Source organism: Pimephales promelas, chromosome 14, assembly GCF_988280905.1.
Source record: "Pimephales promelas chromosome 14, fPimPro1.hap1.1, whole genome shotgun sequence".
NCBI classification, from domain to species: domain Eukaryota; kingdom Metazoa; phylum Chordata; class Actinopteri; order Cypriniformes; family Leuciscidae; genus Pimephales; species Pimephales promelas.
In genome coordinates, this window is record NC_142782.1 from 942,428 (window position 1) to 956,228 (window position 13,801).

At 42.3% G+C, this 13,801-nt stretch overlaps 1 protein-coding gene across 8 annotated transcripts in view; it reads right to left on the reverse strand.

The window, feature by feature from the left end:
- Positions 1-4,118: 4,118 nt before the first annotated feature.
- Positions 4,119-13,801, reverse strand: part of LOC120481257 (serine/threonine-protein kinase WNK2) — a 60,970-nt gene continuing 51,287 nt past the window's right edge. For 5 of the 8 annotated variants that reach the window (XM_039674803.2, XM_089119209.1, XM_039674806.2 and 2 more), the window contains 3 exons: positions 9,200-9,244; positions 8,107-8,396; positions 4,119-6,582 (listed from right to left, as the gene is read on the reverse strand). In XM_039674803.2, the coding sequence (XP_039530737.2) occupies positions 6,241-6,582; positions 8,107-8,396; positions 9,200-9,244 (677 nt within the window). In that variant the 3' untranslated portion in view covers positions 4,119-6,240. The remainder of the gene's footprint in view (positions 6,583-8,106; positions 8,397-9,199; positions 9,245-13,801) is intronic. The other 3 variants (XM_039674807.2, XM_039674805.2, XM_039674804.2) reach the window with 2 other exon arrangements.

The following is a 13,801-nucleotide window of genomic DNA, read 5'->3' on the forward strand; positions in this document are numbered from 1 at the left end:
CTTCCTCAGGATTCCAATAGGACTTCATGGATAAACTTTAATTTTAATGACGTTCCAGCTGATGAGGTAAAACATCGTCGTCTGTTCGCTTCATTTCACTGAGGATTGTTTTGTAAACAAGACTGGATTTGCAGACGATTAAGAGTAAAGAACGGTGCTGTGCCGTCTATATTGATCTGACAGGAATTGTGCAACACACGGACGGACTCTGGGTTGAACATGTATGGGCGAATCCGGTTGCCATTTGACAACATTGGACGTTTCCCCCCACATACACCGACGGGTGAGTTAAACTCATTATAATATGCAAAACTGTTCTCCACTCACAGCAGTGGGCATTTATTTCCAAGTCTTCAGTGTGACACGCCCATAAAAACCGACCGTTTTTCAGGAAGGCTCACAACTTGGGTACAAAATAGCCTATTACTTATTCAATTTGATGTTTTTGAATGCAAAAACCAAGCGAACTTCATAAATTGACCTAAGACAACAATATAATAAAATATAAAAAGCCAGTTCATGACCCCTTTAAATGATTACCGTCCCGTTGCCCTTACATCAATAGTGATGAAGAGCCTAGATATATTCTAAATGATGTGCAATGTAATATCGACCCTTTACAGTTTGCCTATAGGAATAAGCGTAGTACAGATGACGCACTTCTGTATATGCTCCATAATATCTATTGCCATCTGGATGAGCCCAAACGATATTATAGATTTCTCCTCTGCCTTTAATACCATCAGGCCTCACATTATGATGGAGAGGCTGGGGCAGTTAGGGGTAAATAATATAATCAGGTGGGTTGAGTCCTTTCTGACGGAGAGAACACAGTGTTTCAGGGCAAATGAAGCTGTGTCTTCTCAGATTATGACCAACACATGATCCCCACAAGGCAGTGTCCTCTCACCAGTATTGTTCACTCTTTACACCAACGAGTGTAGAAGTAATACATCCGAGCATCTCACAATAAAATTTGCAGACGATACTGCAATAGTGGGGTTAATACAGAATTGTGATGAGACCAATTATATGGCCTGGGTGAATTCATTCGCAGACTGGTGCAGGTCCAGCTGTCTTCTTCTAAACATAAAGAAAACAAAGGACATTATAATGGATAACCAGCCACACCAGTGCTTGGTTATAGATGGAGAGGATGTGGCTATTGTTGCAGAGCACAAGTACTTAGGCACAATAATAGATCATAAGTTGCAGTGGAATAGTAATACCGACACCATCTATAAAAAGGGGCTGCAGAGACTGTACTTTATGTGGAGACTGAGACAGTTTAGAGTGGATAGAGATATGATGTTACTTTTCTATCACTCATCTGTGGAGAGCATGCTACTTTTCTGTTGCGTTGCATGGTATTTCTCTTTGTCAGTGACCAACAAAAATAGATTGAGCAAGATATTTAACCTGGCCAGTAAGGTCACGGGGCATAAACTAGACAGTATGGCTATTACCTGTGAAAGAAGAGTGTTGAAGAAAGGTATAGCTATTAATAAAGATACGTCACATCCCTTACACCGGGCATACGAGGTGTTGCCATCAGGGAGAAGGTTTAGGTTACCTTATTTCCAGACAAATCGAGCCAGTAAATCATTTATTCCAACTAGCATCACTTTGATGAACAAGAAGTTACCTGTAGGACTGCACTTTAATAGCACTAATAGCACTTTAATTAGGTTTCTTTGAGTCTTCAGTCCTGATGCTGTGTGTGTGTAGGGGTGCGGTGGGGATGAGGGAATGTTGTATTCTGTCATGTAAAATTGTCTAAATGTATCAGATGTACTGTAGGTGCAGGACAATTTTCCGCAAGGATAAATAAACTTAATCTATCTAATCTATGGTATGGTACAGCTCGGCTCAGGACGGCTCACTTGTGGCATTTCCCATTGCATGGTGCGGTACGGTACGGCTCGCTTCGGCTCGCTTTAAATGGTACCACCTCTGTTGAGGGTCCAAGCGTACTGTACCGATACTAAAATGTGACGTGAACACACTGCAGATCACTGATTGGTCAGACAGAATCGTCACTACCAGCGTCATTGTATTTGCGAAATAGCCACTTTAGCCAGTCACAGCCACCGCTGTAGCACCTGTTTTAAAACTACTTGCTTGACTTGCTTGAAGAAAAAACAAAGAAAGAAAACTTCCAAAAAGAAATGGCTGAATCGTGGTCAGTGGACGAAGTGCAGACGTTCCTCTCGTTGGTCGCCGAGGAGCGGATAAACTATAACGGTCAGACTACAATCCCACCCACTTTGAAGCGGTACTGCAGTGGAAAAGCAAACCGAGCTAAAGCGAGCCGTGCCGAGACGAGTCGTACCACACAGTGGAAAAGCGAAGTGAGCCGAACTGTACTGATCCGTACCAGCAGTGGAAAAGCTCCATAACTGTAGTGTGACTGAAATCAGACTCAAGTAGATCAGATCCTGGTTGTTCTTACTGCACTGCACTGTCTGGGACGTTATCCGGCTCAGTTACAAGTTGACTTTGACCATGAACTTAATAGTTTGTTGAACTGAAGTAGATGCTGGTTCAGTGTCACTGACGATTTCGTGTAAATACTCCAGTTTCAGATTGGATGAGGTAAGACCGAGGTGATTCACACTTTCTGAGAATAGTCCCAGATCCTAAACGACCTCTTCCAGCATCCAGCTCGACTGCAACAGTTCCTAGTGGAAGCTCTGGTAATGTCCTAACACCGTTTCTTTTGTTGTAATACTTTTCATCTTTTGTTCAGCTTTTCTCTCTTGCCGCAGATCAGGCCATTCAGGTCGCAGGTGAGACTCCACTGTGGGAACTGTAGTTCTTATTTGTCTTCCCATCATCAGCTGAGCTGGACTTACGCCTGTAGCTTGAATGGGTGTAGCTCATCAACGCTGTGAATGGGTGTGACTGTTTCAGGATCGTTTCAGCTTCTCCATTTGACTGGGCATAATAAGGGCTTGAAGTAATGTGCTGAAAATCAGTCTTTAGCGAAGTCTTTGAAAGCACTTCCACTAAACTGTGGGCCGTTGTCGGTAAGGAGAACATTGGGACAGCCCCATCGTGCAAACATGATCTTTAGACAAGCACGTGTTGTTTCACCTGACAAGTTTCAAAGGTCTTTGAGGATTACCAACATTTCCCGTTGGAAGATTTCTGGTGCGCCGGTGATACCGAACGGTAGCCTGCGGAAATAATATTCTCCAAAAGGAGTAATGAACGTTGTCAGTTTAGCAGAGTCCATATCCAGTGGAAGCCGCCAGAATCCCCGAGCTGCATCGAGAAGGGAGAAAACTTCAGCGTGTGCTAGTGTAGGACGGATGTCGTCAATTGTTGGCAGCACAAATTTCTCTCTTTTTACAGCTTTATTTAGTTGTTTTAGATCCACACAAATCCTTATTTGCCCTGTCTTCTTTCGATCGGAAATCTAGCCTCTTAACTATACCCATTTCACACGCTGCATCACGACCCAGGAGATTGTTTACATGGGGACCAGTCACCACAAATCCTTCAAAAATATACAGCTCATCTTTAAAGGTAGTCTTAACTCTGAACTGACTTTTGTATTGCAATGTTCTTGGGCTCTCAAGTTTCACATTGACTTTGTTAAGTTTTGGTTTGTACTTCAAAACTGAGACGGTTTTCTCAGAAATGACACGTATGTCAGCGCCTGTGTTAATTTTAAAGTCTATGTCTGTACGCTGACTTGGGAGTGTGACAATCCAAGCTCCACTTTTGTCATCAATGTGAATTAACTCAATGCATTACATTACTGCCCTCTTGTGGTCGGCTGACATCATGGACTTCTCGGGTTCAACAAATCAATTCAATTCTTTAATTTTCTCAGTTGAAATCAATGGGGTCGCTGTGTCCATTTCTTTTACGGTGTATGGGTGGTGCGGAGAAGGCGTTGCGGGAGCCTCTTCTGTAACATTATCACCGTACAACTGCTTTGAAACAATCTATATTGTTAAACGTGCTTTATAAATGAAGATGATTTGACTTTAATCAAATGTTTTACTTACTTTTTATTTACGTTTTTTTTTACAGTGTACCTGAACCTGAAGAGCACAGCTCAGATAATCACTGTTTACGCCTGTGAAAAAACACTAAAACACAGTAGCTATTAAGCACAAAATATGTATTTATTCTTAATTAAACTTGTACACAGTCTGTGTCGTGAGTGCGTTGGGATCTGAGCGGAGCAAACTAATGCGGAGAAGGGTGAAGCAATCATTCACAGAGAAAAGAGCGGGAAAAGTCCATAACCATCAGATCGGTGAGACACAAACATGGCAAAGTGGAGTAATTATTGCCAGATATATTATCAGCATTAATAACAGAATATCAGAAACGTTTCTCCTGCAGATCATTGATTAGCATCCAATACAAATGCATGAAAAACACATTACAGGACAGAAGCTGCAGCAAAACAAACACTGAGGAAATAAATACTAGAGGACTGTACAATTCACAGTTTGGCAGTTATAATAGAAATATAACCCTGACTAAAGATTGAATCATACAAACATACAAATAAAACCAGAGTTCATGTTGGGATGTGGATTTTGGATGCTAATACGTGTGAGCTAGTGTTCAAACGCTTGCTCTTTCTCATGCTGGATCGCTTTTATGAAAAACAACAATAAATACGAGTCATGACTAACACTTGCACTGCCCTCTTAAAAGGCATGAAAACTCAACATCATGAACACTGTGCAAGAAGGAATAAACGCAAAGCAAATAAAAATCTTCCATCTGGTCAAATGTAAAGTAGTTTGTCAAAGTTCACATCACGGGTTGGGATAATGCAGCACGTCACAAGGAGGTCGAATCACATGCAATGTCATCTTGACACACATTCAGAGTCAAACCTGCATTCAGTCCCTGTATTGCGCTGTAAAGAGGGAAGGCGGCGCACTTATAAGAGCACGTTTACACAGTACTTCTTAACTCTGTGTTTGGGTGTCTGCGACGCTTTGATGGCATGCATCGTTCATCAGATCATCGCAATGGAAACCAGTCGTTCCTCAAATGCGTGTGTGACTCTGTGCTTAGTGCAGTATTGCTTATGAATGATTGTAACCCATCAGAAACCCAGACATCAACCGCATTCGTTCACCAATCTGGATACTACCTACACTTCAATTATTAAGTTTATTCAATGCAAACTCGCTTCAACTGAAAGGGGACGTAAATTTAAAAAAGATTATGCAAAAAAACACCATTGCATTAGGAACCAATTCATATCTTTGGAGGGAAAACCGATGAGCGATCAAGGCACTACATCATCCTGAATTGTTTCTTAAAGTAGGGATTTTGTCCTGTGGTGTGAAATCGCTGGATATTTCTGTAAACGGCCAATGAAAGTGCTGTAAATGAATGAACCGCGTATGATTGGAAAGCAGGACCATAATCAATGTTCAGCACTGGGACGCTTTCATAAAACATGAGCAGAATTTCCATTCTTACACAAACCGTCATCAGATTTAGATGAGAACGACTACATTTATTCTGCTCGTGTTTCTGCATCCCGAGGTTTTAGTCAATCAGCAAAATGATTATTGATTATTGAATTCAATTATATTTGAAGGCCTAATCTCAGCCGAAACCTTAACACGCCTTATTCACAGCTGCGCCATCTTTGATTTTTAATGAGATTAAAAGCGAGGCTGTGAGGGATAGACTTGCATCTCTTCAATGGACTGTACTGTTATTTAATGTGTTTTCGGATCATTCTGCTCATGAAACACTGGAAAAATATCTTTCCAAGAAATTTCAGTTGACAAAAAACTCCCGAGAATGTAAGCTGTGGAAAATTGTAAGTAATCTAGGAGCTTTATTCAGCTTTTTACAGCGGATGCCATTGGAAACACGGTAAGTCTATCCCTCACAGCCTCACTTTCATACCTGTCATGGCGCTGCTCTGAATAAGGTCTACACTAACAACTCCTCAATTCATATTCAAACATAAGAGCTAAAAGTTAAAACCAGACAAACGTGCAAGCGGCGCCCACAGGACTGGATTGAGACATCAACACACTCCTCATGCCCACACACACACACACCTCATATTTACAGGCTCAAAGGCTTTGTACAGACGCGTCCGTCCACCATCCAACAGCGATCTAAAGCACACACACACGGAGGAGAGATTGTGGTTGATCCTGAAGTTAAAAACGAGTTGAGTCTGCGTGATTATCCGTCTGCATTGATTCGCCTTACGCAGAACACAGTTTGAAGCGCTCATGCAGTCCTGGCTTTGCTGGGGCACATTGGGGCGTCTGGGCTTTTGACCACCAGAGGAAACGTCTGCAGTGCCGGGCTGGCCATGGTCGGATACGGGACCATCACGGCCGTGCCAAACATTCCCACCGGACTGGGCAAACCGGGCCACTGGTGTGGATACACAGGAGCTGGCATCATCCCAGCGAAGGGGGCGGCGGGCATCAGGTATCCGCCCCGCTGGATGACGGGCGCCGGGCCGCTGGTGATGCCGTGAGGCATGATGGGACCCAGAGCTGCCGACAGCGGGCAGGACAGGGGTAGATGGAGCTTCACAGCCGCCGCAGGGATTGAGCCTCTCATCTAGAAGAGAAGATCAAATAACTCTGCTTTATGCTTTCTCATGGTTTGTTTATTCGCTTTATATGCTTTAATCAGAGAATTATTAATGTCATTGCGTGATTACGTGATGTTTTACGTTTTTGAACTGGTTCATTGAAACGAACTGTCCAAAAGAACCAGTTCGCGGAACTGACTGCCCGTGACTCGTCAGAACAATAGACTGTAAAAAAATATTGGCCTTAGTGTGTGACGTCACCCGTTGGTTTCTGAAAGCAATTTTGAAGCTTAAAGTGGGCGGAGCCGGCCGTCGCCATCTTGGCAGCGCGTCATTCCCGGATTAACGAAGGCGAGGCTGATTAGCTGAGGTGTCGTGACGCTAGTAGTGACATCAGCGGCAATCCACCTGTCACTCAAGTGGCCACACCCTTAATTATGCAGAACTTTAAGACTTAATATAATTTAAACAGATGACTTGAGATGAGAAATCCCCCCCTCACAGTCGTCATGAAGGGTAAATTTAGCTATATAGACCAAAACCACTTTTTTGCACCAGGTTGTAAACATATTTATTTCTGCTGTAAATTTGGGCATTTTAACATGGGCATCTGTGGCATTGACTCTCTTTTGCAGCGTCTCTCTAGTGGCCAGTCGATGAATTGCAGTTTAAGTCAAGTCAAGTCACATTTATTTATATAGCGCTTTTCACAATACAGATTGTATCAAAGCAGCTTTACAGTGATAACATGAAAGTAGTAAAACACGGATCAATAATATTGTTTAAGTCACTTCCATGTTGGATTCAAGAGAGAGACCGGAAGGTGGCCGCTTGGTTAGAACGTAACACAAGTACATTTTCCATTCTCAGCACTGAATACTTGATTTCAAGAAAATTTAAAGAAAATAGTGTAGAGATGTATGAAACCCTAAGCAGCTTTCTCTTGATCAGTGTGGTGAATTTGCGCGAACATGAACTGTATCAACATGGCAAGCTTTTTCCCAAATAGCTGGATATCGGTATTGAAATTTTGCAGAGCAATGGTAAATGTGACCACACTGGCCTTAAAAAATTCCCTTAGAGTTCCCTCATATTCTCCATTGTTGCGGCTCCTCTCTTCCCAGTCTGTCAGTAACGCTCGGTTTACTTCCTGTCTCTATGAAGCCCCTCCTTCTGAAAAGCACACTATGCTCTGATTGGTCGGCTGGAGCAGTGTGTTGTGATTGGTCGAGTGCTTCGAGTGTGTTTGGGAAATGCCCCACCCCTTTCCATAACATCCAGTTTAACACACTACTAACTCACTCACCCAGGCCCCGCCCCTTTATTTTGCGTATAAATTGTTTAAATGAGGAATATTGTGATGTGTTTGTTCCCGTAAGAAACTCAAGACTACAATGGAGGCGTTCCAGGAGTTCAGAAACACTGACACTGATATAAAGAAGAACAGGAGCTTTGCAGAGCTTTTTCATGATCAAACAGAAACATTATTCACTATAGAAAGATGAACATGAAGAAAAAAAAAACATCCTCGAAGATTCTGGATGACAAACCTTATATGGTACCTGATTGGGGACTCTGGCCATTGCAGTGTGGCTGGTCTGGAAGGACTGATGCGATCTCTGCGGTCTGATCTGACACACAGAGGGGCGGAGCTGAGGGGCGGAGGCAAGAGTCTCTTTCGCCCAATCATCAACCAGCTTGTGTAGGTCGTCAGTGAATGTGCCAGTCTTGTTGTTGCTGTTGTTGGCTTGAGCCTGGACGAGCGCCGTGATTGGCCGAGGCGATGAAGACGGCACGGCTGCGGATGATGATGATGATGAAGCTCCAGCGTTATGAGACCCTGAGAAAGACACAGAGAAAGACCTCAAGCTCAGAGAATTCACCCTGAAGTCTTCTGTAACCAATCCGCTGCTTACTGACAGATAATGAGATTCGTCACGTTACGCAGTGAAGTGTGGCTAATATCATGGTTGATCATTACGCATTACTAGAGGTGTAATTTTTTACTTCGATAATTACTTGATTCAAAACCAATTTTTTAATTGGTACAATTTGAATTAACCATTCAAAAGTTTGAGGTCGGACCTTTGAATAACACTTGGTTCAAGAGTCACAGATATCCATCAACCCCTTGCTTACTGGGGTTTGTTCCCAATGAGAGAACAGACACTGGGTATACTTGAAATGTATTGATGGATCTGATTGTATCTTTGTGTGTTTCTTGTTGTGCACTTGTTTCTAGACTAAAATCACGCAGCTGGATGATTACAGAACCAAACAAAGAACAAAGCAATACACAAATGCACTTAAATGACCAGGAATACAGAAATCATAGAGGTTTCAATAAGCACTTGACTGCATCAACCATGCACTAGAAAAAAGACAATTCAAACGAATATAAAGAATCAGTGCACATTTCACAATCTTCTGTCGCAAATGGCAAGCACTTAACACACAGGCAATCGCTCATGCCAACGAAAAACAGAAAGAAAGAAAGAAAGAAAGAAAGAAAGAAAGAAAGAAAGAAAGAAAGAAAGAAAGAAAGAAAGAAAGAAAGAAAGAAAGAAAGAAAGAAAGAAAGAAAGAAAGAAAGAAAGAAAGAAAGAGGGACTGGGGCGTAGAAGAAAGGAGTGGGATATTTACTACTGTTGTGCTCTTTCCCTAGACATAGTCGTTTCAGAGTGGACCCTACAAGAGCAAAACAGCAAAGACAGAGACGTTAGGGGGCGGAGAAAAGCACACGGCACAGCCCATTGGACAAGCTGCTGCACAAGAAAACATAGCGACCAATCAGTGAACGGATACAGAATCAGGTGCAGGGAGGCTTCATCTGTGATCTCATGAGGTGTCGGTGGGTGACATGTTTGAATAGCTCATGAGCTAAAAAAAGGCATTATGTGCAGACAACCTTCAAGCCTGGACCCTGAATGAGGTCCAACACTTTTGTTTGACTAAAATGTCCTACTTTAAAGACCCCATGAAATGATTTGATGGGCACAAAAACATTCTTTCCTAATTAGGTCGTATTGAAACAGGATGTTGGTTTGGCCAAAGTCATGGCTGATCATACGGTGGATGGACTTCTAACCACCAGCTTCACCTTCAGTTAAGATCCAGTGGCAGCTGTCAAAACATTTTCTTGTGTTGGCTTTAGATTTGGAAATGTAGTGTTTATAATTAAGGGCAACCTTCTTATCCTCTACTCATGGTCATATTGGAATGATACATACAGTCATTTGAATTCTATGGTTTTATGTATCAGGACATAAAATATCATCTGGTCTTTAGCAGACCTTAAAATTAAGTAAATAAAACCTCAGATGAACAACACGTGACAATGTTTTAAAAAAATGGAGAAGGCATGTGTAATAAAACTAAAGTACACCCCATCATTCCGTAGCTTCTAAAACGCCTCAGTAAGGTATGTAACCCTCGTTCCCGGAGATGTCACATCGACGTCATCGATGTAATTGGGATCACTTCAGGGAGACTCTTGGATAACACTGGGGAAGCGTGCGCTTCCAGAGGAGAGGAACGCTGCGGAGACCACATCCTGCCCGTAGGGAGGTATAATGTTGGAGTTACACATAGGGACTGGCCGACAGGGCAGTTTAATAATGAAGTGTCACTGGGGTGGCTCCAGCCTATATAGGGGGAAGACAACACCGGACAGTGACGGCAGAGCGGACTCTGCAAAGGGAAAGACACGGGCTCACCGCAGGGAGTCGTACCATGCAGGTTCACCACCTGGTCCTGAAAGGGAGTGGTAGGAACCTTGGGCAAATATCCAGGCCGGGGTCTCAGAATAATGTGAGATTAGGCCAGCCTGAATTCTAGGCATGATTTGTCAACCGAAAATGCGTGCAGGTCTCCTACCCTCTTGGAGGTCAATGCAACCATGAGTCATGTTTTCCAAGACAGAATTTTTAATTCTGCTGACTGCGAAGTCTAGAAGAGTGCTCTCTGCAGTGCCATAAACACCAGAGAGAAGTCACAAGAGGGGATCGAGTGAGGGCAAGGAGAATAGAGTGGTGATGATCAGGTCGTGCTTTCCCAGGGACATACCCTCAATAGTGATTGCGGCATGATACACTCTGAGGGTGGAAGGAAACAGCCTTCACTCCAACCCATCTTGCAGGAAAGAAGGCACTGATCTGATCAAGCAAGTTCTGGGGATCTTCTGTTAGGAAGAACACCACTCAATGAACAGGTTCCACTTCAGGCTCTAGCGGAAGTGTCTACCACCACCTAGGGTAGGTCACCTAGAACCTCCACATCCGTCCAGGGACCAGACATGGAGTTTCCAGTGGTCTGGATGCGGGTGCCATACGGAAAGTAGGTCCTTCCTAAGAGAAATGGGCCAAAGAGGGGCTGTCGCGAGGACCATCAGTTCTTGGAACCAGGTCCGGTTGGGCTAGTAAGGTGCCACTAGCAAGACCTTCATTCCCAGAAGACTGAAGCTCCCTCTCTGATGCTGCGATTGACATCTGATTGTCAGCAAGACTCTCAGGGAGAACAGGAAGCAAGGCTCCCAAGACTAAGGTGCGTGCATTAGCTTCCGTATTTATACTCGCGCTGCCGGGCGGGACGTCAGATACAAATCTCGCACGCCAATGTGCATTGGCTCGTTCTGATAGGTCGAAACACTAAGATAATAGGGCTACCTGAAGTTTAGGCTACCGACTAAAAGGGAACCACCTACTTTAAGTAATCGTTTTCTGTATGACTCTCACATTGTCCTGGAGGAATTCTGGCCCACTCTTCTTTACAGCATTGCTTCAGTTCATTGATATTTGTGGGCATTTGTTTATGTACAGCTCTCTGAAGGTCCCAGCTCAGCATTTCACCTAGATTCTAGCCATTCTGTTGTAGATTTACTGGTGTGCTTGGGATCATTATCCTGTTGTATGACCCAGTATCATCCGAGCTTTAGCTGTCGGACAGTCTGCCTCACATTTGACTCAAGAATACTTTAGTATCCAGAGGAGTTCATGGTCAACTCAATGAAACAAGGTGAAACAACATGCAGGTCCCAGGCACTCAATAAATGGATAATGAGGAGAAGGCGAAGGTTAAAAAGCCTTTATTGAATATGGCTTATTTCATAGTAAAAAGTTTCAAGCCAACATGTTTCAACCCACAAATGGTCTTCTTCAGGGCCAAGTAACACACCAAGGGTTGAATCTCTTCATAGTTCAATGACTGAAGGTGTCCAAATCATCAAACCTCCACCAATGTAATGGACAGTTGGTACGAAGAGTTTGTGCTGACATGCTGTGTTTGGTTTTCTGTGCATTATGACCAAACATCTCCACTTTGGTCTCCTCTGTCCACACTACATTGTTCTAGAAGTCTTGTGGTTTGTTCAGATGCGACTTTGCAAACCTAAGCAGTGCCGCCACGTTCTTTTGCTTTGTCCTGGCAACCCTTCCAAACATGGTATACTTGTACCGTCTTTTTGTAATTGCTGCCATCAACGTAAACATTCAACATGTTAACTGATCCCTAGAGTATGAGGTGTAGCTCTCGGGTGTTCTGGGATTTCTCTGAGCATTACACGCTCTGACCGTGGGGTAAATTTGCTTGTCCACTCCTGGGAAGATTGGCAACTGTCTTGAATGTTTTCCACTTGTGAATAATCTTCGTCACTGTAGAATAATGGTCTTCAAATTGTTTGGAAATGGCCTTGTAACCCTTTCTAGATTGATTGGCAGCAACAATTACTTCTCTAAAATCATTGCTGATGTCTTTGTTTCTTGGCAATGCTCCAGACTAGCAAACTACCAAAACTTCTGCTTTTATAGAGTTGGTCACAACAGATGATCAAGTAATCAAGAGGATTTGATTTGCAGCTTCTGACTGCTTCTTATCCACTTAATCCCTATGGAAGCAATAAGACTTAGTTTGTCACCCATGGCTTCTCAATTTTGGCCAAGGTTTTGCTAAAGAATGGCATTCTTGTCAAATTATTGTGTTGTTCATCTGAGGTAGTATGATAAAAATGATTTTGATTAAAGAGGGTGTGCTTTCTTTTTTATATGACTCTATAGAGCAAATGACCTTAAAGCTAAAAGACAATGACTAAAACCATTTTTGATTTCATGCAGTCTTTTAAAGTCAAGACTAATTAACTGAATCGTTGCTCAATCATTTATGGTATGCATCTGTGGCTGTGAGTGAAAATACTGTGCATTTAAGATTAAAACTGAACTGATCTTCTCTGAAACCTCCACTTTTAACTCTTTCCCTGCCATTGCCGAGTTTTTCCGGCAATCCGTGTTTCCACTGTTATACAGTAGGGGGCACTATTACACATCTTCTGAAATAGTACAGAATTTCTGGATCAAATCACAGACGAAGAAGAAGGAGAAACTAGTGATAGAAGCATTGCTAACGCACATGTTACATCACGTGGCATATAAATCAAAACTACCTAATTTTACTGAATGAAATGTTGAATCCATGAAGAGGAAACGACTGAAGCTTTGAGGGTGTTGATGGATCGATCTATTCTATGTGTTTTGATCATCACTCTGAATTCCATCCAAATGAACGAAAACATGATTTTTTTCAGCTTTTTGTTCAAAATGTTGCTTTTTTATGAAACGTATTCAAGTTTTAATAAAAAAGAATACATGACTCTAGAATAAAATGTGTTTTTTGTTTAAAAGCAGAGGCTCTGTTCTTTTTGATATACTGACTGATCAGATATTCATACAACAAAATATTCTTGGGGCCATGAAAATTTTGTGAAAATGATCATGCTGACTGGTAACTTTTTTCCAAAAACGCTGGCGGGGAAAGAGTTAAAGAATCACCATTTAAAACCAAACAAACAACATACATCTGGATGCATAAAAAACTTTTTATCCACCCCAGAAAGCATGGCATTAGTTACTTTTAAACTGTTGAATGTTTTAAACAGAATTTACATTAAGCTTTAAAACGTCATACGGTACAAATATCGTCTAACATTTCAACGAAGAAAAATAATAAAGAAACAAAGCATTTAAAACGGGAATTTGAACACAACGAAATGCTGCATGCCAAATTTAAAATGTAACTAGTAAATTACAAAAGAGGGGGAAAGGACATTTTCCACACAATGAAGGTTAGAATGATGACTAAATCATAACTTTGACATGGAGGGAGACCAAGTATAAAAATAAACCAGCTTCCTAATCACAGCTATGATGCACTAGTGGGGATATTCATGTTTAACCCTCACCTAGAGGAACAAAACAC